This window comes from Petaurus breviceps, unplaced genomic scaffold, assembly GCF_028583685.1.
Source record: "Petaurus breviceps papuanus isolate PSGF00001 unplaced genomic scaffold, PetGlider_PUasm1.0 189, whole genome shotgun sequence".
Lineage (NCBI taxonomy): Eukaryota > Metazoa > Chordata > Mammalia > Diprotodontia > Petauridae > Petaurus > Petaurus breviceps.
Window position 1 is genome coordinate 21,089,069 of NW_027185809.1, and position 27,823 is coordinate 21,116,891.

The window sequence follows — 27,823 nt, forward strand, 5'->3', positions numbered from 1 at the left end:
AAATCCAAACGCAAGTTTATTTTCTTGTAACTTCTCTCTTTTTCCTTAAAATCTAAAGGAATGAAAAGGACATGGTAGATAATGTGGTTAATTGAGTTGTGTTCCTATAATCAAAGTTTTGTTTTTATAATCCAGACATTTCAGTCAAAAGGTAATGGGGATTTGGAGGAGGGGAAGTAGAAAAGATTTTTCTTCCCTCCCCCTCCCCCATTTCATTTGAGCAGTGATATGGAAAAAAAGACTGGTACTTCCTGTCTGCTGACCTAAAGTAATTCTTTTCACTTTTCTGGGCCCCAGTCTCCATTTACAAAATGAAAGGGTTAATCTCTATGCTCTTGAGGGCCACTTCCAAATCTAACAGAGATGATGTGTCTCTAGGCTAGCTCCCTTCTGCATTAGCTCCTGATCTTCACTCCTTACACTATGCAACCTAATTTGCTTTTCTCTTTGTCTTTCCTAAAGTTAATGCCATTGTGTGTGTCTAACGAGGTTAATAAGCTGTTGCTCTAAGTATTATCATTCAGGATATAATTATCATGTATGGTTAATCATGCACATACTAAGAAGCTGGGTAAGTTGTTGTTTTTAACTGGAGGGGACATCTTAATGATAGTTTTTGACAAGTTATATTTATGTGAACAATATAATCACATGGAGTCTTGGATCAGGCATGAGATAATTTGGTTGAAGATTAACCATCTACTGTTTCCAAGAGTGTCAGCTCCTTAGCCCTGAGGTGCTATGTTCATTTAACAAGGGAGGAATTCAAACTCAAGGGGGTAAACTAAATTACCAGGGCCATATCACAACTGAAAAGCTATATTAGAACTTTACAGCTGCTAACTTGTCAGGGAATTAAATGTTCTCCCTTGAAGCCTGGTTCAGGAGACTGACAAATTGACCCATTTTTTTAAGTCACACTTTTTTTCCCCATCATAGGGGTGTATAAAAATATTCAAATCCATATCAGGGGTCTGGTCGTAGAAACTATTCCCTCAGTAGTATTTCTGTTGTTTTTTGCTTAATAGAACGTATTTTAGGGGCAGCTAGGTGGTGCAGTGAATGGAGTCAGAAGGATCTGAGTTCAAATTTGGCCTCAGACACTTGACACATACTACCTGTGTGACCTTGGGCAAGTCACTTAACCCCAATTGCCTTGCCTTCCTCCCTCCAAATAAATAGAAGAGGTTTTATTAACCTGACAGAGAATGAAGAATAGATTTTTAAGCCTTTAAATGATTGAAAAACTCTCTCCTTTTTTTCATTTTTAAGTTTATTTATGTATTTTAAAGCACAGGGACTTTTTTTGATTTTTTTTAATTTATTTCCCTCTCCCTATCCTTTTCCCTACCAATGAAAAACCAAGAATAAGAAAGTTAATATAAATATGAATAGATAAATTTCTACTGATGGCACTAAACTTTGGATCTTTATCTGGAGATGGATAGCATGTTTCATCCTAAGTTCTTTGGAATTGTGATGGGTCATTGTGTCAATAAGAGCTACAAAGTCTTTCAAAGTTGATGATCTTTACATTATTGCTGTTACTATGCAGATAATTCTCCTGTTCACTTCACTTTTCATCAGTTCATATGGGTCTTCCCATGTATTTCTGAAACCATCTCTTTCATTATTAATTAGAACAAAATAGTATTCCATTACATTCATATACCACAATTTGTTCAGTTATTTCCCAACTGATGGACATGCCTTTAGTTTTCAACTATTTACCACCACAAAAAAGAACTACTATAAAAATTTTTGTTTCTATTTATGAATCCGTTTCCTCTTTCTTTGACCTCCTTGGGGTATAGCCTTAGTAGTGGTATTACAGGGTGACTGTTTAATAGCCTTTTGGACATAATTCCAAATCACTTTCCAGAATGATGGGACTAGATCACAACTCCACCAACAATAAATAAAAATAAAAGTGTGCCTGTTTTCCCATATATCCTCCAGCATTTATTTTCCTTGTTTTTTGTCATCTTAGCCAATCTTATGACTATGAGATAGTATCTCAGGATTGTTTTAATTTTTATTTCTCTAGTTATGAGTAATTTAGAGCATATTTTCATATAGCTATTGATAACTTCAATTTCTTCCTCTGAAAACTGCCTATTTAGATCCTTTTAAAGGGTAACTAGGTGGTGCAGTAGATAGAGTACCAGACCTGAGGTCACAAAGATCTGATGTCATTCAAATCCAGTCTTAAACACTTACTAGCTGTGTGACTGTGGGCAAGTCACTTAATATTATATGCCTAAGTTTCCTCTTCTGTAAAATAATTTGGAGGAAGAAATGGCAAACCATTCCAGTATCTTTCTAGGAAAATCCCAAATGGGATCACAAAGAGTTGGGTATGTCTGAAATGACTGAAAAATAGCAACATATCCTTTGGTCATCGTTTGGGGAATGGATCTTATTCTTATAAATTTGACTCAGTTACCTATATAGTTTAGAAGTGAGACTTCTAATAGATAAACTGAAGATTTTTCTCCCAATTTCCTGCTTTTCTTCTAACTTTAGCAGCATTCATTTTGTTAAAACCAATATTTTGGTTTTGCTTTTGTTAATTCTTCCCCTATCCATAGATCTGACATGTATTTTTCCCTCCTTCTTCAGTAGTACTTCTTAACAATAACTGACCTTGAAGACCTGAGCCTCTTCACTCACTATATGATGCATCTGAAGCTGAGAGATTGAGCAACACAAAAAACCTTCCTCTTTCCCCTTTTCCTCAGCAAAAGGTAGCAATAGAAAGAGTACTACCTCTAGAAATAGATGACCTATATCCAAATCCTGTCTGCCACTTACTACCTGAGTGACCTTGAGTAAGTCATTTAAACTATGGTTCATATTTCAAACAAAATGGGGTGGGGAATGTCTATGACAAAGATTGGTGGCAACTTTTCAGAGAACTATGTAAAACCAGTCATCAGGTGCCCAAAAACTCATTTCAAAATAAAGCCATCTCTAGTAAATAAATGTTATTAAATACAATTAAGAAGCAGAAAAATGCAGCAATGATTATGTATCCAAAGTAACTATCTTTCCTGCTTTGGACATCAATGCTACCTAGAAGTCTCATAACCACTATTGTTATTCAGAACTCAGAGGTTCTCCCTTGCTATATGAATTGAGGGCTATAATTTCAAACTCCCACCTAAAAAACCAATGGGCTTAATAAAGATAGGCTAAAATAAACCCCATCACATATAGAAAATGTGATCTCCTGCAGTGTTAAATGGTAATGAGTCATAAGCTCAAATCTGAGTGTAGATTTTGGTCTTGTGGTGCTGTCTCTTGAATATTAAGATGCTTAAGGATGGGTTACTTATGTCCACTGCTGTAATGGTAACGTAATTTTGAATTTGAAGATCCCTTTGTGTTGGCAAAAGTAGCAGGTACTTAGCACTTAGTAACTGATCAAGCCTCTGATTGGGGGAACAGAAGGTATGAACTGTCTCCTGTTAACTGACGTAACAGGAAGGGGTTGACTAAAGGAAGTGAAGTAGGTAATACTGCATATATAAGAAAAGCCCCAGAGAGGCACAGTCAGAATTTCCTTGAGACCAAGATCTGGTGGCAGAACAGCTACAGAAGAATGGAGAACTGAGTCCTGAAAACTTGTCTTGGTGGAGCTTCTTCTGAACAGGAGCCCAGGAGCCTGGAATCTGGAGCTATGAGCCCAGGAGCCAGGAACCCAGATGACTGAAGCATGACCAGAATGCTGAGACTTTGTTTGTGGCTTGGTTGAGCCTTGAATTCGTTGGAGCAGAAATGGTGAATAAGCTGACATGGACCAGACCCTGTGAACTTCAGTGTGGAGCAGGACCTCCCCAGAGATCTGGTCAAGGAACTGGGAGCTGTCTGCCATTGAATCCAGGTAGAACCTGGGACCATGGAAGGGGATCCAGGGAATCTGAGAACAGGCCCCAAGTCAAGATGAAGAAAAGACCTCTCCTTGGGTACTGAGTAATTATGGAATTATAGTTTACTAGTGACCTAAAGGGTGAAGGGTTTTGTTTATGATTCTTAGTAAGACTTTGCTGAATAAGTGACTGATTGTTCTTTGAGTACTTTGACTATTGTTACTGATTAGTGACTGATTGAGTTAATCAAGACTTTGCCCCAAGAGTGGAAGACTTTGAGACTACTGATAAGTGACTAATTGAGTTAATCAAGACTTTGCCCCAACAGTGAAAGACTTTGACTTTGTACTTTGATAATAGACTGATTGAATTAACTTAAGTGACTATTTTACTTTGATACTATGTTGTGAATATTATATTGTGATTTTATGTGATAAGTTGAAATATGGTGGATGCTGTATTTTGAATTATGCTGTACCTTGATTTTCCATGGATGTTTTGCTTTTGTTATGGAATAGAGTGATCACTGTACTGAGTAATCAGAACCTTAAAAAAGCTGTTCACAATAGCAGTTCTTCTGGAAAGCTTCTATGCATGGCATTACAACTGCCTTACTCATTGTTCCCATTTCCTTTTATTATTCATTACCTAAGCAATGACTTCCCACTTCTTGGCTGGTCAATCTCAGGACCATGGATCAAATCAAAATAGCAGAAAATGCATTGAAATAATAGAAATATTAAGTATGATGCAGTTGAACTCTGACCAATCCCTAGCCAGGAAGGTAATTAAAGAAGGGCCAAATAATTAAGTGATGTGTTTGAGCACTAGATTCTTTTATGAAGTATGGAGTGATAGAAATAGGAAGGCAGTTGATTCATCAGTTCCCTGAGGCAGCTTGATGACACAGTGGGTAGGGTATTGGAGTCAGATAGAGATCTGGAGTCAGGAAGACCAGAGTTCAAATCCAGCCCCAGAAACTTAGTAGATCTGTGACCCTGGGCAAGTCCCTTAACTCCTTTTTGCCTCAGTTTCTTCAACTGTAAAATGAAGACAATAATAGCACCTACTTCCCAGAGTTATGAGGATCAAATGAGATAATGATTGTAAAGCACTTATGATGGTAATATATAAATATTAGCAACTACTAGGTATGGAGGAGTTTCTCTTGATTGAATTAGAAGGGGAACTTGGATATTGTTCTCATTGAAGATTGGTTATGCCCTTTCAAATAACTGACTTTGTAAGCTCTAGAACCAATCCAAGTAAGAACTAGCCTTCTAGAGACCTGACACACAAGGATAAGTAGGGCTCCATCATCATTAAATAATATAGACTGACCCCTAGATATCTTTAATAAAGTAAAACTGATACAATGAAACAGTATTAAATAACAAAAATTGATGTGGGGCTTGGGATCTATGTCTGTAAAATCAATTTGTAAACTTAATTTGTAATATCAATTTGTAACATCAGTTTGTAAAACCAGTCTGTAAAATCAAATTTTTCCCTCCCCAGCCTCAGAGCATTAACTCTGCCCCTTCCCCCTGCCAGCACTCTGCCCAGCAACAACTCATGAACTGTTTATTTCTGCTTGGAACAATAACAAGCTACACTTATGAATCCCTCACTAAACCATCTATGAACATTTTAGCTTAGGCAAATGTTATCTCCCCTTAGTAAAGTGCCCAGCTGCCCCTATGAATGCTTCAAAGCATTACCTATAGGTTAACTCCTTAGCCAATTATCCACATACTGAGTCTCCATTAGTCTTGGTTCCCAACATCCATCTTGTCAAACATGACACTGATAGGTGGCAGAATAGGCACTTCTCAGTCAGCCCTTGACCGCTAGCTGACTTAGTGATGTTTCAGGCCAAAAACCACACCTGCAGGTAGCACCCCTTGGGCTATTTCCCAGTAAATTATGGGCAATAACCTGAGCAGTTGGCATTAAAAGTGCATGTTCCTTTAAGCACTGACCACTCCTTAACTCCTCCCTAATCCCACCCTTACTCACCTAGTTAGCATAATTTACATCTGATTTATTGCCTAGGCTGCCTAAAACTTTTCCTATGTCTTCTTTAAGTTTGCAGGTTCCCTAAAAACTCTTGCCCACTGGGCAGCGTAACAATTAACTTGCAGGTCCCCTAAGCACCCTTGCCCACTGTAAAGTGTAAAAATAAACTTTTACAATCCCGACTTCAAGACCACTTAGGCCTACTGAATTCTTTCCAGACTGAATCGCAGGCATTCTGGTTGTTGATAAGGATCAGAGTTCCTGCATAACCTATTGCTATCCCCCCATCACAATAAGCTATCAAGAAAGTTCCAAGAAATTAAGAGTAGAACAAATTAAATAGAATCATAAGTGTTGGAAGGCATCTTCCAATTTCCATGCTTGACAATGAGGAAACTGAGTTAGAGAAAGGGTAAAAGATTTGTCCAAGGTGACACAGAAGAGAAAATCTGGGACAAAGATTCAGTTGCCCTAACTCCCAGGCCAGTGTTTTTGGTTTTTTGTTTTGTTTTGTTTTGTTTTGTTTTTTAACTCTATCGCATTGATTATTTAGTATTATTTTTTCTAGTGATGAGGGAATTTTTAAAAAGTAAACTCTCAAGATTACTTCCAGCTCAGTGGTTCCTGATAGTAAAAATTAATTATTTCACCTTATTAATAGATGTCAGTTGTGCTTACGTATTATGCTACTGAAAATATTGCATTTTTCATATGCAAAAATAAAAACATAAACATTAACATAGTTTCAGCATGTTGGTTATCAGGAATCCCTTATATTTTGAAGGAATTTCTACCTAGTTAAACTAAGAGTTATTGAAAAACCCAACCACACACCAATTAAGATCTTTATTAGTATAGAAATTACAAAAATAAGATAAAGGCAGCTATGGCTTCAATTGCTCTCTGTAAGTACTTTTGCTGGCAAAACAGAATTTCACTTACCAGGAGGTCTGTTAATAGCAAGGTTTGGGAAATGGCTGCCTTTGATAATTTGTACAGATAATCGTCCTGTTGTGGCATTATATGACAACCCCACCAAGAGCTCTGGCACTCCTCCATGTGACAAAGACTGTGTGGATGATGGACTAGGACTGTGAGAATCTGCAGACAGGCTGAGCTGAGACTCTCCACTTTGGCAGGAAAGAACAACAAAGAAACTATTGGGACACTTCACACTACTCTCTTTTCTATCCAGCTTACATTATGTTGGGTGAAATTGTGACATAATTTCAATGGCTGCTAAAGATTTCAAATTGTGCACTCTACTTGAATAATAATGGGACAGGGGGACAGAATCGAGGATGAGGTCGCCACATCATTAGCCAGACACATTTGTTTAAAGATCTGTCTGTGCTCAATATTTCCTCTCTGAAAACAAAAGGCCAAAGATGTTATTACCAATGTAAATAAAGACCTTGAATATACATACACACAGATAATAATACATTTAATATAGACCAAAATTCCCATTAGAGTAATTTCTACTTGAACATATCAGCAGAATTTATCTACTCCAGCACTGCCTCTCCATTTTCTATTATTTCTTAATGCATGAGGTCATGATTTTGGAATGCTCTATTACACTATACAAAATATGGGATCTCTCTTTTTTTTTAACTTTTTGGAAGGTTGTAAAATATATCTGCTATCTCCTCTCCCTTTCTCCCAGGAAAATAGATGAAAATGAAATGTTGCATTTCACAAAACAGATTCTTACCCATTTTATAGATAAGTCAATGTGGGATTATACACTGTAAGACCTTTGGGGGGTAGAAAAGTGAGGGGGTAATCTGAGCTTTGATTTCATTCACATGGAGGACTTCCAGTGTGGAAACTTTCTCCACTGATGCAGTTAGGCAATACTTTATAACATACAGGCTTAGGAAGCAGCTAGGTGACCCAATGGATGAAGTACCAGGCCCAGAGTGAGGAAGATCTGAGTTCAAATATCATTTCAGATACTTACTAGCTCTATGTGACCCTGGTAAAGTCATTTAATCTCTATTTGCTTCAGTTTCCTCAATTATAAAATGGGGATAATAACAGCATCTACCTCACAGGGTTGTAAAGAAGAAATGAGACATATAATGTAAAGGACTTATCACAGTGCCTCACACATAGTAGGTACTATGTAAATGCTCATAAGTGACTTGCCCAAGGTCACACACCTAGTAAGTGTCTGAGGAGAGATTTGAACTCAGATCTTCCTGACTTCAGGCCCAGTACGGTATGCCCTGAGCTATCTAGCTGCTTCAAAGGATAATATAGCTAATATAGTTCTATTATTTTACAGAGGAGGAAAGTAAGGACCATAGAGGTGAATTGACTTGTCCAAGGTCTCTTAGTCACTACATTTAGAGTCAAAAGACCTTGATTCAAATTCTAGATATACTATTTACTACCTGTGTGGACTTGAAAAAATCGTTCACCTCTGCCTCCCTCTACTCATCTGTAAAATGAAAGATTTGGATTAGATTATAATCAAGGCCCAACCCAGCTCTAAATCCTATGACCCTGTAAGTCCAAAGTGGACCTAACAATGAAAATCAATCTGTTGTATGTCACTGTAAAAAAATAGAGAAAAAATCTCAATACCCAAAAGTAGTAAATGACTAAACAAATTATGGTATGCTAATATAAAGAGGCAGTGTGGTGTAGTGAATAGGGAGCTGGTCTCACAGCAAAGATGATAAGTTTAAGTCCCATGTGTGAGCTTGGCTTTTGTTTTGTTTTTGTTTTTAAACTTCTCAATGCCCCAATAAACTCTCTAAGACTTGAAAGTTACAAAGCAGGTAACAATATTCATTGATAAGGGAAATTATCTATAATGGGGGTTCCCTATACAAAGTAAAGCACCAATCTCATCCCTTCCACTATCATATTAATAGAATACAGGATGCAATTAAAATCGCAATACATGAATAAAATAAATAAATTTAGAAAGATCTTTGTGAAATAATGCAAGACAAAATCATTTGAACTAAAAAATGGAATAAACATGGATGTGCTGAACTGAGGAAAAAATAAGTGAGATTGAATAACGAATTCTGATGATGAATTGGAATGAGTAAAATACTGTTTTGATTTATTAAGTGCTGAAATTAATTTAAATGTATATTTTCACTAAGCAAGTTTATGTTTAAAATGTTTAAAAAAGAAACAAATACTAACTTCCTTGCAACATTTATTCAATCAGCAAGCATTCACTACCCACTCAGTACAACAAACAGTCTGGAAAGATGGAGGAAAAAAACTGTTATTTCTTATATATTACTTCACTTCTTCAGATCTGTTTTCCTCATATGTAAAATGATGGGATTGGGAGGAATAGATGATCTGTAATATTCCTTCCAACTCTGATTAATAATTAATAAGAGAATAATTGTTCTAAAGGGGAGTGGACAGCTCCTCTATCTATCTGTGGTTTTTCCTCTTCATTAGTTCCCACATAGTCTGCACTCAATAGGAATATATTTCCAAGCTGCTTCTTCCATAATCTACCTCCCCCAAATAGAAACTAGATTTGGGATTACATGATATTCCAACTGATATAGGCTCTGTCTTTATATTTCTTGAATCATGAATCTAACATTCTCTATATACCTTAGGCCTTCCCCTACCTACCCTTGCCTCCTTCCTGGGCGATATAATATTAACTTTGTGACTATCACAAAACAAATTATTATAGTAATAGGCTGCACTATACAATGTGACGTAAAACATTTCAAGTAATTCTCTGCTTTAATGCCCACCCATCTTTCACACTTAAAATTGGATATTAAGATGCAAATTGCCCAATTACTGAAGGTACAGAAATCTAATGAAATGCATTCCTCCCTCCCTTTCAGCAACAGAAATTACAATAATTACAGGTAATTAATAATATATTGATATTGCCCCATTAAGAGAGCTAAGAATCTGGTCTTTAAGGTCTTAGATCCATTCTTTGTTCTGAGAAAAAGTGTGCATGATCCAACCGCTATTTTCAAACAGCAAACTTTATAAAATGGATGGTCTCATGTAGAGATGCAAATATCCAGTGCTGAAGCTAACTTTTCAATGTGCTGAACCAAGTGGCTCATTTCTGAAAACCTGACCTAGGAAGAAAATAATAGCAGGAGGGGGGGGACACAAATACTTTATTTGATGGAATAGGCCTCAGAATCAGAAGGTGTGCAGCCTCACCTGGAGAGCCATGCTGTCTAACTTTATGACCCTGCCTCAGATGTATATGCTTCCTTCTAGTTTCTGAAAGCCCTAGTCTTTGAAATTTTTCCCTAGGGAAAGTTTCAATCATCAGTGAACCTCAAAGTCAACATACACTCCTTATGTTCTGATATCTTACCTTTCTACCCCTACCCTGTTCCAACCACTGTTTTCACATCCTAAAATGAACAAAAGCTAAATAAATCTATCAAGTTAATGTGAAGACAATAAGCAAAATTAATGGCTTACAAAATTACTCCATGTGAAGACCCAACTGAAAATTAGGTAGAAGCATCTGTTGAATTCTGATATATCTGATTGAACATGCTAAATCAAAAGCTAGCAACCCTTATCCCTCCAGTAAAATTACTTGAATTGGCTAACACCTCCATAAATACTTACACTCATATTACTCCTTGGCTCCAAAACCAAAGTCACTTTCATTTTCCCTTCTTGGCACAACTGGCTAAGATGAAACAACTTTTCTCCCATCATCTTCTCTGGGTTCATCTTGAGTATGGCATATAGATGAAATCGGACTGAGTAGCCCCCCAAATCTTCAGGCTTCAGTTTACTAAAGAATACCTTCTCTTTGAAAATTGGAGTGGGCCCTCTTTGAACACTGGTCTTACCCCTTTGCTTCTTTCTGGTAAGCAGTACAGTGTGAACTTGCCGTGCATTGGCACCACTTCGGTCTTTATCTGGAATGTTCTGGGCCTTTACAATTGTCACTGCAAGCTTTTGACTGGAAAGATTATATTCAAAGATGACATCTAAGTTCCCACACTTTGAGATGGGTTCACAGGCACTGGGAGGGAAGTGAGGAACATTGAGTCCATTGTGCTCCTGTGACAAACAGATTAAGATATAAATGGGAACAAATTAATCATTTTTCAGTAGATAACAGAGTTCTTACAAAGTTTCATAGTTACCCAATACAATTGAGATTGACCTATTTGCTTAGATATTAACATAGAATTAAATCAGACATAGCTCTTTGTCAGTCACAGACTACACCATGATTTACTGAAACCATTTTCAAAGTATGAAAAGTTGAATCCAAGTTTGAGCTGATCTAATCAAGTGTGGCTCAGTCAGATGTCTCCTGCATGACCCCATTTCTTCTGAGGACTCCAATCTTGCTGGCGACTCAGAGCAGAAAACAATATTAATAGAGATGTGCATCTATATATCTATATTAACAATGCCTATTGTTATTTTCATCATAGTCATTTCTTGATGTCTATCCTGTCATCACAAATATGGACTCTACATTGCAAACAAAATGATTGTGTTAACTGTATATGATCAGGTACATTTTCAATCTACATGGGTGAAGTAAGCCAATGTTTGGTCAATGCCTGATAATAGCTTTCTCCTAATCACTGAAATTTAGCATTGATTAAAGCCATCAAAAAGGTATAACATTTTGTATTTACCAACCAACCCAAAAGAAATATGAAAATCTTTATATGTATCAATGTATTAACAAAGATTTTGTTTGTTTAGACTATTTGTCACACCATGAATTACAGATATTTCCTTCTCCCTAGATATACCATGAATTCCACCATACATTTTATGAGTTATTTTAATTTTTAGGACCCAAAATATATTACTATAAAAGTTGAGATTTCTTGCAGAATGAGAGGAAAGCTTTCCATATCCTTTCTCTCTGAGCATATCAACACATAAGAGTTTCTATTTAGGGACATTTATCCAAGTAAGTTTCAAGTGATAAAAGTGGTTGCTATAGAGATTGGTTTTAATAAAAATGACATGTATATGTATATGCATAAATAATACTGGAGAAGAGTCTTTGGAAGATAACTTAAGCCTACCCATTGGGAAACTGTCACAGTTCTCCATTAAAATACCAAGCTTTTCTATTCTTGATTACATTGTTTGACTAGTTAAAAGCCAAGGATAATACAGAAATTTTATCTTGGCCAAGAGAGATAATCTGTACTGTTGGATAGAGTTCTAGACTGAGTTTCAGGAAGAACTGGGTTCAAATCCTGTCTTAATGACAGGTAAGTCAATGAGTCAATAAGCATTTATTAAGTACCTTGTGTGTGTCATGCACTATACTAGAGCCCTGGAATTGAAAGAAAAAATAAAATAGCCCTTCCCCTCAAAAAAAGTTTACTCTATTAGATAATTGATCTCTGCATTCATTATAATATATAATGTAATTTTTTTGAGGGGAGTAGTAGCAGCTTAGTTGATCAAAACAAGTTTCTTATAGAAAGTGGTGTTTAAAGATGCATTTTCAGGCTTAGGAGATAGCCAGTACAAAGGTATGGAGAGAAAACATGAAGATTCTTCTGCAGGGATCAGCAAGGAGGCCAGTTTCACTGAAACATATAGAACAAAGATGGAAGTAAGGTATAAGAAGACTGGAAGAGTAGGAAGGGGTCAGGTTATGATGGACTTTAAAAACTAAACAAAGGATTTAGTATTTGATCCTGGAGGTAACAGGGAGGCACTGGAGTTCATTGGAGAATGATGGTGTGACATGATCACTTGTACAACTCAGTGGAAAAAAGTTAAGAGTGGTAAGGTCCTTGAGACACAGAGACCAATGAGCAGGCTATTGCTATAGTCCAGGTGTGAAGTGATAAGGGCCTGCACTGCAGTGTCAGAAGAAAGAAAAGGGCATATACAGGAAATGTTGCATAGGCAAAATCAACACACTTGGCAAAGGTTGAATATACAATGTGAGAGGGGGTGAGGAGTTGAGGATAAGACCTAACTGTGATTAGGAGGATAGTGGTACCATGGATAGAAATAGAGAAATTAGTGGAAAGATAGGAGGGAATGAGTAAGAGATCATTAGTTTAGTTTTAGACACATTAGGTTCAGGGTATCAATAAGACATCAAGTTTGAGATGTTCAACAGGTAGTTAGAAATGCAAGAATGAAGGTTAGGAGAGATGTTAGGGATGAATAAATAAGTTTGAGAATCATCTGAAAAGATATGAAAACTGAACCCAAGGGAGCTAATAAGATGACGTAAGGAAATAGTATAGAGGGAGAAGATATGAGGGCCAAGGAAAGAACTTTGGAAGATAACCACTGGTCCAGCAAAGGAGAAGGAGGACAATGTCAGTCAGAGAAGAGAAAAACTAGAAGAGAGCAGTGTCATAAACATATAAAACATAAACACAAAAAAACTACAGAGTGCCCCTCTATGCCCCACTGTGCTAGGTGGCACAGTGACTAGAGCACCAGCTCTTGAATAAGGAGGACCTAAGTTCAAATTCAGCCTCAGACACTTAACACTTACTAGCCATGTGATCTTGGGCAAGTCACTTAACCCCAATTGCCCTGCCTTCCCCCTCCAAAAAATAGCAAAAAAAAAAAAACTACAGAGAAGATAACTTCAAAGAGAAGAAGATAATCAACCATGTCAAAGGCTGAAGAAATGTCAAGGATGAAAACACTCTAGCACTAACTTCATATATTTGTTGTAAGGATCAAAAATTGCAAAACGGGTAAAGCAAAAGCATGCTGATGCTTTTATATAAGAAATCAAGATGTTCATGTAGCAGATATAGACAGCTGAAGTACAAAACAAACTGTAACCTTAATACAAAAGAAATGTTGAAAGATATTTGAAAGGAAACTACCACAGTGAAACAGCAACTGAATGATAAAAAAAGCCAAACTTGTTTCCTAATAAGCATAGAAAGCTCATTAAAGTTGTGTTGCTGTGGTTAAACTGAGAGTGTAAATAGAAATTTAATAATTGCATATATTACTAATGAAAGCTTTGATCCAGATAAGGTGAAGGGCTGAATCCAGAGGCATCCTAGCTGGAACCTTTGTTATAGAGACCCCAAGGGTCAAAAGACAATTCATGGAATTGAGAAAGATTAATAGTGAGTCTAAGACCAGTGATGTCAAATTCAAATAGAAACAGTATATCTGTGAGCTGTATATTGACTTAGAAAACCACAAATTAACATTATCAATGTTGTATTATATTTTTATTTATTTTGTTAAATACTTCCCAGTTACCTTTTAATCTGGTTCAGGCTGTTAGTTTGATAACTATGGAAAACCATTAACCAATTTAGGTACTTATGTATAAAGATTGATAGTTTACAACAGACCAAGAAACATCCTATCTATCTAACTAAACAAAATCATAATGTGACAGAATAAACAGAAGAAATGGACTTCTTACAGTCAGAATTCCTGATTAATTACATATGATGGACCTTTGTATTTTCTATTTGAATATGCAGCATTATACAGGTATTGCTATTATACTTTATTATTTTACCTGTCGGTGTTCATTTTTTTGCTGTCTTTGTCTCCTTGAAAGTAATTGCATAATATGTGCATGAATTTTTGTTTCTGTAAGAAAGTGTGGATACATATATTTATTTCACTATATCAAACACATACCTTGTTAAGTTCTACTTTCCATTTTGATATGTTTATTATGTATAATATTAAGTTGGATTTAATGGACTCCAAGTGATTTTCCAAGAGACTAAAATTTCTCCCCACAAGGAGAAATGTAGCATCAGCTGTTGTATCTCTCACAGAGACTATTACTTTGCCTTTAAGAGGAGATAGAGGGAAGAGGAGCCAAGATGGCAGAGAAAGGCAGGGACTCACCTAAGCTCTTCCCCAAATCTCTCCAAACAAATTCTGGAGCAACAGAGCACACAAAAGAATGGAATAAAACAACTTTCCAGTCTAAGACAATATAGAAAGTCAGCAGGAAAGATTGGTTGTACCAGAATGAGAGTGGAGCTCAATCAAGCACAAGCCACACCTGTATCGGCAAGCACCCCAGCATCCCCAGGGTGGCTGCCAACACAGGTTCTTAGATCTGCTTTGCTAAAGGAAAGCAGCTCAAAATTGGTTAACAAGCTTATTTTAATCAGTCAAATATATATCGTTTACCTAGTTGAGGGGGAAAAGGTCAGCACCCCGAACATCAGAGTATACAGACAGAATTATCAAGACAGAGAAACAGATCAAGTCGGCAGGTTTCCAAACTGTCCAACCATTACATCCATACCAATCAACATCTGGGTTTTTCAAAGCCAGGGGTGTTCTCAATAATGGCTTCCCAGAGTCTCATCTGATCAAATCACAGAACACTTCTCAAAGTGAGCCCCAAAGCAAAGCTTTACATCAGGGATTATATAGCCTTCTCCTGGGTCAGAGAATGTAACCACCCTCTTGACCCATTGCCCAATCACACAGCATCAAGGTGTGGGCATTCCTGAAAACCAAGCCTCCTGCCACAGGCTCCATGTGACCACATTCAGCCTATTAGGAGGCAGAGTATATTTTCAAATCAAGGAAGGTTCTCAGAGTCTCTTAAGCCTATCAAAGGGCCTAAGGGAAGGGAAGATCTTTAAATTTACATTTCCATTACAACACCCCGGCTGACAAGCAGTAGGCCTTGAGGGAGACTGGATCAGCAGTGGAAGTGACAGTTTCTGAATCTCTCAGCCCACAGATGGTAAGAGAGTCAGACAACTGGTCAGAAGAAGATTACAGGTATGAGGAGGATAGTTGAAGGGAATATATGTGTGTGTGTATACATACATATATATGTATGTATAGGAGAGTATATGTGTGTATGTATATATATATATATATATGAGTGTGGGCATATGCATGTTCATGTATACATAAACAGAGGGCACAGGATGAATTGAATATGAAGTGATGATATCTAAAAAATAAAATAAAGAGGTGAGAGAGGAATATATTATATTGGGAGAAGAAGAAAGGGATTAGGGTATATTATAAATTAGGGTAAATTATTTCATATAAAAGAGGCAAGAGAAAACTGTTACAATGGAGGGGAAGAGCAGGATGGTGAAAGGAAATGGGACAATCCGATTCTCATTGAATTTGGCTTAAGGAGGGAATAATATACACATTCAATTGGGTATCTTACCCTACAGGAAAATAGGGGGTAGGGGACAAGAGGGGGGATGATAGAAGGGAGGGCAGATTGGGAGAGAAGGTACTTAGAAGCAAACATTTGTGAAAATGGATAGGGTCAAAGGAGAAAATAGAATAAGTGGGGGGCAGGATAGGACGGAAGGAAATATAGTTAGTCTTTCACAATATAACTACTATGGAAATGATGTGTTAAATGTTGAAAACTAAAAATAAATAAATAATTTTTTTTAAAAAAAGAGATTAGAGAAGTCCTTTTGCTGACACCAGGAGCAGAACTTGGTTGCATTGCCCATACTTGGATCTGGGTCATAGTCCTGAGTCTCAGCCACAGGGCAAGCAGGAACACTAATATACAGAACTTGTGGCCACAGGGAAGTTGGGACCCTGGTCACAGTTCCAAGGTAGAAAAGAGTCCTTATAGTCACTCACAGATGAAAGCACAGGCCAGAAGAGTAATAAACACACCTCTCTCTAGATCATATGTCCTTGGAAAAAATGAAAACTTACAGGTCTCCAGAATTATCTCTCAAAACAACTGCACAAAAAAACTTAAAGCTTGGGACAGTGCCCCCTCCATTACACAAGCATAGCTTTAGTATAGAGTTAAAAGTCAAGAAATAGACTGGAAAATGAGCAAAGCCTAGGAAATGATACCAACTACAGAAAATATTATGGTGACAGGGGATATCAAAACACAAACTCATTAGATGACAACAGAGTCAACACTGCTTTATTCAAAGTCTCAAAGAAAAATATAAATTGGTCTCAAGTCATGGAAGAGTTCAAAAAGGATTTTAAAAATCAAGTAAGAGAGGTAGAGGAAAAATGGGGGGGTGATGAGTCATGAGACATAAGAAAATAATGAAAAAAAGGGTCAATCATTTGATAAAGGAGTAACAAAAAAAGTGAAGAAATAATTAAATTAAATTAATTAAATAATTAAAAACAGGCTCTTGCCTGGATTCATATATAGGCAGCTCTCTGCTCCTGTTTCATATGGACTACTCCACTCTAAGCCCTTCTGCAGTTTCTGTTTTCTAGAAAGACAACGCTTAATAGAACTACAATATGTGCACACATTGCTAGCATATCTCAATTCACTTTCTGTCTGACAGTCATACAAACCCAACAAACAAAGCTTCTGAGAAATCAAACACAACATCAATAGTAAAGTTCCAGGACTTCTTTAAACAGCAGTAAAGTCCTCTTTCAGGACTTCTTAAGAACAACAAAGAGTGTGCTTCTCTCTGACAAAGTAACACAAATTAACAGTCCTTCTGTCTGACAAAGACAGCATAGAAGGTCAGATGGAAAATTCTGTGGGAGAAAAGTGACAGAGGAGTATGATCTGGTCCCAGCCCTGGGGAGTCAGAGGTAGAGGTAGCAGCTGTGGCTGCTTCCAAAGCTCCTGGTCCACAGACAGTAGGTATGGGGATCCAGTGACTGAACAGAGGAGGATTGCAGGGATCTCTTTGTTGACACTGAGGCAGGATTCTTTTGCTTTGCCCTGTTTGGATCTGGGTCACAGTCCTGGGGTGAGGACCTAAGGGATCTAAGGGCTCAGAATATGGTATTCCAGAAGTCAAAGGAGCTAGGATTAAAACCAAGTATCACCTACCCAGAAAAACTGAGTATAATGCTTCAGGGTAAAATATGATCATTCAACGAAATAGAGAATTTTCAAGCGTTCTTGATGAAAAACAGAGCTGAAGAGAAAATTTGACTTTCAAATACAAGAAGCAAGAGAAGAATAAGAGAAGGTAAATAGGAAAAGAAATCATAAGGTATTTATTAAAGTTGAACTATTTACATTCCTACACGGAAAAATGATAATTATAACTCAACACAGAACAACAGACAGCACAACAGAGTGCTGAAATCACAAACATTCTCTCTCCCAGTTCGTGTTCGAGCTTTTCCCTGCTCTGCTCCTTCCTGTTCCACCCTTCCCATTCCACCCTTTCTGTTCTGCTCTTTCAGCAAGCTCCTCCCACCATTGGCTCCATGTGATGATGTTAGGCCTACTACCTGATAAGGGCAACAAAAATGTATACTGTTTTCAACAAAGACTTGACAAAATCAAAGATGAGACACAAAAGCACTTGAATAGCTGAAACAAGCAACAAAGTACTACTTTGTTGCCATTACACGCACCCCTCTCCTTCCCTACCTGTGCTTTTAGAGTGAGAATGAGACTATCAGAACTCCAGGCACCACTATACCCGTCAAAGTCAAGCTGTCTTCATTTGCCTTCCATCTCCCTCTCCTATCACCACCAACTACTAACCCCTTGCCCTGTGGGAAATTATACCTAGTTATAGCTCTGATTTCCTCTCCTTTTATTTTTCCTGCTCTTAAGGATTAATTAACATTTATAGACCTTTTTATCTATTCCAATGCCAAGATAAAAATTCAGTAGCTAATGAGTCTGTCTACACAAACCTATCAGGTCATCCATTCAGAATAATTAACTGTGTATAAGTTTTCACTCACTCTGGAAAATCTCAGGGGGAAATTAATGGACAGGACTCCACAACAGTTCCAAGAACACTGAATGAGCCTCAATTCCCTAAGGAATTTGTGCTCTGCCTACAGTCAGTCTGAGGTGTATTTAAGGAGGATGTACAAAGTTCCTTCTTGGGTTGATTAAAGAGCCATTGTCTCACAGTGCCAAGAATGTCCATAATGATTGATTTTTTTCAATGCACTTTACCTCTCACCTGGAATTTTGATATTCTTCTCTCATGAAAGTAGCTTTAATTCAATTAATGTAATGAACCTTCCTGGAATCTTTATATTTTAACCCATTTTTACAGATTTTCATTAATTTCTCAAAATCAAGCAGTACAAAGTCAAGATGAGACCTAAAATGTCTGACTCCTCATATGCTCACATTCACTATTGCATCCTCCCATTTCCTTTACCACCAAACATTCTGTCTGAAACAAAAAGAATACTTGGCCTCTTTTCACAAGGGAAAGGCCCTATCTAAAAATTCTTATCTAATAGATAATCATGTACCATGAAAATTTTCTTACAGAACAAAAATTAATATCTGCCTCCTTTTCTTCCTAATATTTTGAAGTTTCTTTCTCTCTTTGTCAAAAGCAACGCTATTCTTCTAATCTTCTAGGTTTGTAACCTTGGAATTATCTTCAATTCTTCATTCTTTTTCAGTCTGAAAATCCAATAAATTGACAAATCTTAACATTTCTAGCTCTAAACATCAAACCCCCCCCCCCCGCCCTGTGTCTACTCACATAGCTTAATTTAGGTCCTCTCATCTAGATATAGCAACAGTCTACAAATTGGCCACAAGTCTCTCATAATTCTATTCCACTTTCCACCTTACTCTCAAAGTGATTTTCCTTGAAGTGCAAATCTGAATGTCTTATGTTGTTCAGTAATCTTCAGTAGCTCCCCTATTGTTTATAGAATGAACTACAAACTCCTCTGTTTAGCTTTTAAAGCCCTTGACAGTCTGATCTCCAAGTATCTTTTCAGCTTCCTTGCATATGATTCTCCCTCCTACTCTCAACAATCTAGCTGAACTTTCCTTGTCGCTGTTCCTCACATATCATATTCTTCCTCCCATCCTCCCCTGGCTTCCCGACCTGTGCATCCCTGTAATGGTAGTCTTCCCCTGCACTTCATAGAATCTCCCTCTTCCTTCAAGATGCAACTCAAGTATCACCAATACATGAAGTATTTCCAGATCTTTCTAACTGCTAGACCTCCTTCCCAAACTATCTTAGGTTTAACTATTTAGTATTCATTTGTATTTTTTTATCTTTATATGTATTCTTGCCTACTTACATGTTTGCTTGTCTTCGCAAGAGAATGTAAGGTCCTTGAGAGAAGAGATTATTTCATACTATATATTTGTACTCGCAACACTTATCATACTACCTAGCACTTAATAGTAGGCACTTGATAAATAATAGGAAATTAGTAATGTCTGCTTATTGACTGCTTGATTTGAGATATGAAAATATGAGTCAATATTAACATTAAAGATTTCTTTTGAACTATTTTTTAGTAAGATATGGCTGATGTCATCTATACTTGCCCAAGTTAAATACAACTACAATACATTTCAGATACCAGATAGATAGGCAATGGAAGGCATAATATTAATACAGTTAAGAGACAAATAAGTCAATTCTTACAAGAAGAACTAAATCTCCAAGACAAGCAATTATGGGAACAGCTTCAAAATTGCATTTGAGATTCTACTGTAGAATGACCAAATTACAGTTTTTGTCTCAAAATAGATGCCTGGTTGAATGGCACAAAGAGATGTCTGGATATTTTCAGAGTCTGAGAACATTTAGTCCACTCAACACAAAGTCTTTTATTAAGCTAAACAATGAATTTAAATGAGAGGTTACTAACAGCAGCTAATTCAAAACACAGGTGTATAATATTCAAAGGAATATAGCATGGTATTAATCAATAGGTAAACATCTTTTTTGTGGTAAACCAGCCTTCACCATCACCACTAGTACAAAAAAAAAACAGCAATGTGTTTCATTGTGTAAGATTTGGTTTGAGCCTTATCAAGGACACATGGTGAATTATGACTTTTACTGTACTTATACACCCACTTATGTTTTGTGCTTCTGCATGAATGATGGCTTTTAATACTTAAAAGCCAGAGAGGTAAGAAGTCGTTTTCAATCTTTTCTGTAGGTAAAATATACATACACATGTACCACTCTCCAGGTGCCCCAGTGCTCTTTAGAGGTGCATGCCTTAAACACATTTTTTATCAATCAACACATTTTTTCATCACTCTACTATCATTTCACTTATTAAGCTACAATCTACAATTTTTGTCATTAACTGCTCTTTGAAATATGTTGTCGAACCTTAAATTTTCTAAGAAATAAATCTAATGCATTCCATAAGCATATTGTCTGAAATTATATTCGAAGTCAAATTATTTCATCCAAGTTAACTTAAAATTAAAAATCACACATCATTTTTCATCATATAACAGGAAAAACCTGCAGCAGCCTTTGAATCTTCATGGAAGGAAAACCCTAAAGTTTGTCAACTGGAGCCAATACAAATACAGTAGTATATATCCATTTGTCCCAAAATCATCTAGTTCTAGCTTATACTTTACAATTTTCTTTTTTGAATACACATTTGCTCTTAAAACTTTGATTTCCAAGGCTGCCAGGTGGCACAATGAGTAAGAGCACCAGCCCCGGAGTCAGGAGACCCGGGATCAGTTCCAGCCTCAGATATATAGCAACCAAACAAAATAACTGGCCATGTAACCTTGAGCAAGTTACATAACCCCAATTGCTTAAAAAAAATTTTTTTTGATTTCCAGGATTTTTTCCTTCCTTCCTTTCTCACCCACCCCCACTGGAAAAATAAGCAATTCAAAATAGGTTGTACATGTGTAGTTACACAAAATATTTCTATAGTAGGTATATTGTGAAAGACTAATGATATTTCCCTCCATACTATCCCACTCCCCATTTATTCTATTTTCTACTTTGACCCTGTCCCTTTGAAAAAGTGTTTGCCTCTAACTACCCTCTCTCCAAATCTTCCCTCCCTTCAAACTTTCCTGCTCTTATCCCCTACACCCCTATTTTCCTGTAGAATAAGATACCCAATTAAGTGTGTATGTTATTCCCTCCTTAAGCCAAATTCAGTGGGAGTAAGTTTGTCCAATTCCTTTTTGCCTTCCTGTTCTTCCCCTCCATTATAACAGTTTTCTCTTGCCTCTTTTATATGAGGTAATTTACCCTAATCTATCTCTCCCTTTCTCCTTCTCCCAATATATTCCTCTCTCACCTCTTAATTTTATTTTTAGATATCATTCCTTCATATTCAACTCATCCTTTGCCCTCTGTCTATGTATACATGTACATACATATGCACACCCTGACATATATATTTATACATACCTACACCCTCCTATATATACATATATATGTATATATACATATATATTCCCTTCACCTGAGAAAAGTCTTATGAGTTACAATTATCATTTTTCCATGAAGGTATGTAAATAATTCAACTTTAATAAGCTCTTTATGATTTCTTTTCCCTGTTTATCTTCTTATGCTTCTCTTGCTTCTTGAATTTGTAAGTCAAATTTTCTGTTCAGCTCTGTTTTTTTTTTCATCAAGAATGCTTGAAAATCCTCTATTTCATTGAAGGACTATAATTTCCCCTGAAGCATTATACTCAGTTTTGCTGGGTAGGTTATTCTTGGTTTTAATCCTAGCTCCTTTGACCTCTGGAATATCATATCCCAAGCCCTTCAATCCCTTAGTATAGAAGCTTCTAGGTCTTGTGTTATATTGATTGTGTTTCCACAATACTCAAATTGTTTCTTCCTGACTGCTTACAGTATTTTCTCCTTGAACTGAGAACTATGGAATTTGACTATAATATTTCTAGGAGTTTTCTTTTGAGGACCTTTTTCAAGAGGTTATCAATGAATTCTTTCAATTTCTCTTTTGCCTTCTGGATCTAGAATATCAGGGCAATTTTACTTGATAATTTCTTGAAAGACAATGTCTAGGCTCTTTTTTTATCATGGCTTTCAGGTAGTCCAATAATTTTTAAATGATCTCTCCTGGATCTATTTTCTAGGTCATTGATTTTTCCAATGAGATATTTCACATTGCCTTCTACTCTTTTATTTGTTTGGATCTGTTTTATAGTGTCTTGATTTCTCATAAAGTCATTAGCTTCCATTTGCTCCAATGTAATTTTGAAGTAATTATTCTCTTCAGAGAGTTTTTGAAATTCCTTATCCATCTGACCATTTCTGCTTTTTAAGGCATTCTTCTCCTCATTGCCTTTTTGGACCTCTTTTGCCATTTGAGTTAGTCTATTTTTAAGGTGTTATTTCCTTCAGTCAGGCTATTGATTTGCTTTTCTTGGTTTTCTTGCATCATTCTCATTTTTCTTCCCAGTTTTCCCCCCACTTCTCTTACTTGCTTTTCAAAATCCTTCTTGAGCTCCTGAATGGCTTATAACCAATTCATATTTTTCTTGGGAGTTTTTGATGCAGGAGTTTTGACTTCATTGTCTTCCTCCCATTCCATGCTTTGATCCTTCTTATACCCAGAAAATGAATCTATGGTAGGATTGCATTTCCTATGCTCGCTCATGTTGCCAGTCAATTTACTTGGCTTTTGAACTCTTTGCCATGATAGAACTCTGCTTTCAGTATGGAGAGAGCCTTGTTCCAAATCACTGGGGTTTTGGAAGCTTCCAGAGCAATTAAGGGGGTGCCCTCTCTGCAGCCCCCACAGGCTCTGGCTCACTGGCCATACACCCAAGGGCCTACACCTAAGATCACGATCCAGATCCAAGCAGATTAAAGCAAGAGTGATTACCCTCTGAATGGTCCCTTGGTCCCCCTACAATCTGCAGGCCAGGAGCTCCTGAGGCAGCCACACAGCACAAGTACCACTCCTCTGCTGCTTCTCACCCCAGGGGTAGGGGCTGGACTCCATTCTTTCATCCACCCCATTCCAACTGAGTTCCACACTGACCTTTTACTTTGTCTTAGGCGTTTATGGCTTGAGAAGTCTGGAAACCACCACAGCTGCTGGTGCTTCACTCTCCTGAAGTCTGCTTTGGCTGCTGCTGGTCAGGGCTGCCCTGGGGCCAAAACCATGGCTCACACATGGCTGGGCTCAGCTCCCAGCTTGGTGTGATAGCCCCTTCCTGACAGCCTGCCAGGCTGCCTTCAGTGGGAGATTTGTTTCTCTCTGTAACTTTGTACATTCTATAGCTCTAAAATTTGTTTAGAGTAATTTTTTACATGTATTGGAGGAGGTGGAAGCCAGAGCCATGGAGAAATCCTGTTTCTACTCTGCCATCTTGGCTGGATTTTTTTTTAATACTTTTTTTGTTATAGCAATTCACAGCTCTACAATGATATGCTGTTTTCTCATAGTTTCTCCAACATTTGTCATTTTCCTTTTTTGGTAACTTTGCCAATCTAATATGTATTTTCTTTTCCAATTTGCACTTGCTGCCCTACCTAGATTCAATGCCACTAAACAAGATGTCCCTCCTAGGATAAACTCATCACTTTTAAAATCACCATCATACTACTAACTCAAGCATTAAATGATTCCTCCTCCTTCAGCCTCCTCTCTCCTCTGAATAGAGTGGTGCTTTTTCTATTTCTGAATAGAAATATCAGAGTACCAAATTCCTCCCAAAACCTTCATTTATAGAATGTAGAAATTAAGGTCATTAATGGCAGGGACTGTCATTTGTTTTATTCATTGTGCCCCTGCACTAAGCGCAGTATCTGACACAACATAGGTGCTTAATAAATGTTTATTGGATTAGATATGGCTGCTTTCATTCGAATTTCTCTATTAGTGATTGGAAGTATTTTTATGTTAATTGGAGAAATTCAAATGGAATGTTTTTTAGAATATGTCACTTCGCGATTACAGTTCAGCCAATTCTGACATATTTCTCTCTATGAACTTGTACAACAACTGATGATAATATTGATGATACAAGGATCTTACAAAAGACTCAAAGGTCTTATAAATATAAAAAATTAAATTGTATTCAGTTTAGCTTCAGTTACTCTTTTATTTTGCCCTTATTATTTGAAAACTCTTTGCTCATACATGGTATACAGGGAAATCCTAATTAGCAAGAAATATCTAATAAATCAGACCACTGTATAACTCATAAATTCTGAATGAATTAGAATTTGTTATATGGTAAAATGAGGAATGAAAATATTTCATCAAGAATAACAAGTATAGGGGCTATCAGGGGCAGAGCCAAGATGGTGAAAAAAAGGCAGTGACTTGCCTGAGTTCTCACTAAAACTCCTCAATCACCTATAAAGGTGCCATAATATAGTTCTTGTAGCAGCATAACCCACAAAAGAATGAGATGAATGTAATGGAAATGTAAATTTTTAAGATCTTCCCCGCCCCTAGGCTAAAGTGCACCTGGAGCCTGGGGTGGGAGGCATGTTTTTCAGTAGATACTTTTTGATTGGCCAGTGGGTCCAGAAGGTTGTTATATTCTCTGAGCCAGGAGAAGGCTATATAAACCCTGATCTGAGGCTTTGATTTGGGGCTCACTTTGAGAAGTGTTCTGTGATTTGATCAGATGAGACTCTGGGAAGCCGTTGTTGAGAGCCCCCCGGCTTTGAAAAACCCAGATGTTGACTTGGTATGGATGTAATGGTTAGACAGTTTGGAAACATGTCTACTTGATAATTCTGTCTGTATACACTGAAATTCGGGGTGCTGACCTTTTTCCCCTTAACCAGGTAAAAATACATATTTGACTGATTAAAGTAAGCTTGTTAACCCATTTTGACTTGCTTTCCTTTAACAAAGAAAATCTAAGAACCTGTGTTGGCAGACACCCTGGGGACACTGGAGGGCTTGCTGATACCATGAAACAATTTTTTCCAGTCAAAGGCAACTTAGAAGGTCAGAAGGAAAGGTCAGCCACACCTAGTTGAGAGTGGAACCCCAGAACAGACCCAGACCAAGCAAACCAGAAGCACACCTTGGGAGCCAATGAATCAACACCAGTAGCAGCTACTTCTAGAGCTCTCAGCCCACAGATGGTAAGGGGATTGTCAGAAGGAGATTACATGGGTGTCTTTTTTTAATCAATAAATCAGAACTGTGCTACTTTGTCCATACTCAGATCCAGGTCTCAGTCATAGGTACCATTTCCAGGGCAAGAAGAAGCACTAGCTCATCAGAGCCTGCAGCTACAGTGGAGCAGGGACCCTTGTAATAGTTCCAAGTCATAAAAGAGTGCTTGTGGTCACTCAGAGACCAAATTACAGGCCAGGAGCACAGTAAACACACCTCTCCTTAGATCATAACACCTGGAAGAAATGGAAACTTATAGGTCCCTAGAGCCATCTTTAAATACAACTACTCAAAAAAACTTGAAGCTTGGGACAGTGTGCCCTCTACCTTGGAAGCTGAGCCCCACTTTTACAAAGATTTAAGTCAAGTAATAGACTGGGAAAACGAGCAAACAACAGAAAACAACTCTAACCATAGAAAGTTTCCATGGTGAAAAAGAAGATCAAAACACACTCAGAAAATAACAAAGTCAAAGTTCCTACAACTAAAGCCTCCAAGAAGCATATGAATTGGTCTCAGGTCATGGAAAAGCTCAAAAGGGATTTTGAAAATCAAGTAAGAGAGGTAGAGGAAAAATTGGGAAGAGAAAGAAAGTGACACAACAAAATCATGGAAAAAAAGTCATAAGCTTTGTAAAGGATACACAAAAACATACTGAAGAAAACACTTTGAAAAATAGACTATGTCAAATGCTAAAGAGGTCCAAAAAAGCCAGCAAGGAGAAGAATGTTTTCAAAAGAAGAACTGACCAAATGGAAAAAGAGACACAAAAATTTCATTGAAGAAAAAAATTCTTTAAAAAGTAAAATCAGGGGCAGCTAAGTGGCACAGTGAATAGAGCACTGGCCTTGGAGTTGGGAGGACCTGAGTTCAAATCCAGTCTCAGACATTGAACACTTACTAGCCATGTGACCTTGGCCAAGTCACTTAACCCCAATTGCCCTGCTTTCCCCCTTCCAAAAAGCAAAAACAAAACAAAAACAAAAAAGAAAGTAAAATTAGTCACATGGAAAATGAGATCCAAAAGCTCACTGAAGAAAATAATTCCTTAAAAATCAGAATGGAGCAAATGGAAGCTAAAGACTTTATGAGAAATCAAGAAACAATAAAACAAAACCAAAAGAATAACAAAACAGAAGACAATGTTAACTACCTCATTGGAAAAATGACTCACCTGAAAATAAATTCAGGAGAGATAATTTAAAAATTATTGGACTACCTGAAAACCATGATAAAAAAATAGCCTAGACATCATTTTCCAAGATATTATCAAGGAAAACTGCCCTGATATTCTAAAACCAGAGTGTAAAATAGAAATTGAAAGAATCCACCAATCACCTACTCAAAGAGATCCCAAAATAAAAACTCCCAAGAATATTATAGTCAATTTTCAGAGTTCCAAAGTCAAGGAGAAAATATTGAAAATAGCCAGAAAGAAACAATTCAGATATCACAGGACTTCAGTAAGGATAAAACAAGATTTAACACCTTCTATATTAAGGGATCATGAGCTTGGAATATGATATTTCAGAGGGCAAAGGATCTAGGATTACTATCAAGAATCACCCACCCAGCAAAACTGAGTATAATCATACAGAGGGTATAATGGACATTCAAGGAAACAGAGGACTTTCAAGCCCTTTCAAGCATTTTTTATGAAAAGACCAGAGCTGAATAAAAAAATATGACTTTCAACTACAAGACTCAAAAGAAGCATAAAAAGGTGAATATGAACAGCACTTAATAAGTTTAAACTGTTTACATTCCTACATGAGAAGATTATACTTGTAACTCATAAGAACTTTGTCATTATTACTGCAGTTAGAAGGAGTATATCTAGACAGAGGGCACAGGTGTGAGTTGAATATGAAGGGATGACTTCAAAAAAATAATGGGTGAGAGAAGAATGTCCTTGAAGAAAGAGAAAGGGAGAGGCAGAATAGGGTATATTATTCCACATAAAAGATGTGAGAAAAAGCTTTTACAGTGGAAGAGAAGAGGTGAGGGAGGAATGAGTGAACCTTATTTTCATCAGAATTGACTCAAAGAAGGAATAACATACATACTCAGTTGGGTATAGAAATCTATCTTACTCTATAGTAAAGTAGGAGTGGGAGGGGATAAGAGAAAGGGTGACAGAAG

At 37.1% G+C, this 27,823-nt stretch overlaps 1 protein-coding gene across 1 annotated transcript in view; it reads right to left on the minus strand.

The window, feature by feature from the left end:
- SYT16 (synaptotagmin 16) overlaps positions 1 to 27,823 on the minus strand; it is a 141,145-nt gene that overhangs the window by 10,644 nt on the left and 102,678 nt on the right. Inside the window, exons 6-7 of the mRNA XM_069091731.1 lie at positions 10,468 to 10,943; positions 6,834 to 7,021 (exon numbers count right to left, since the gene is read on the minus strand). Coding sequence (XP_068947832.1) covers positions 6,834 to 7,021; positions 10,468 to 10,943 — 664 coding nt within the window. The remainder of the gene's footprint in view (positions 1 to 6,833; positions 7,022 to 10,467; positions 10,944 to 27,823) is intronic.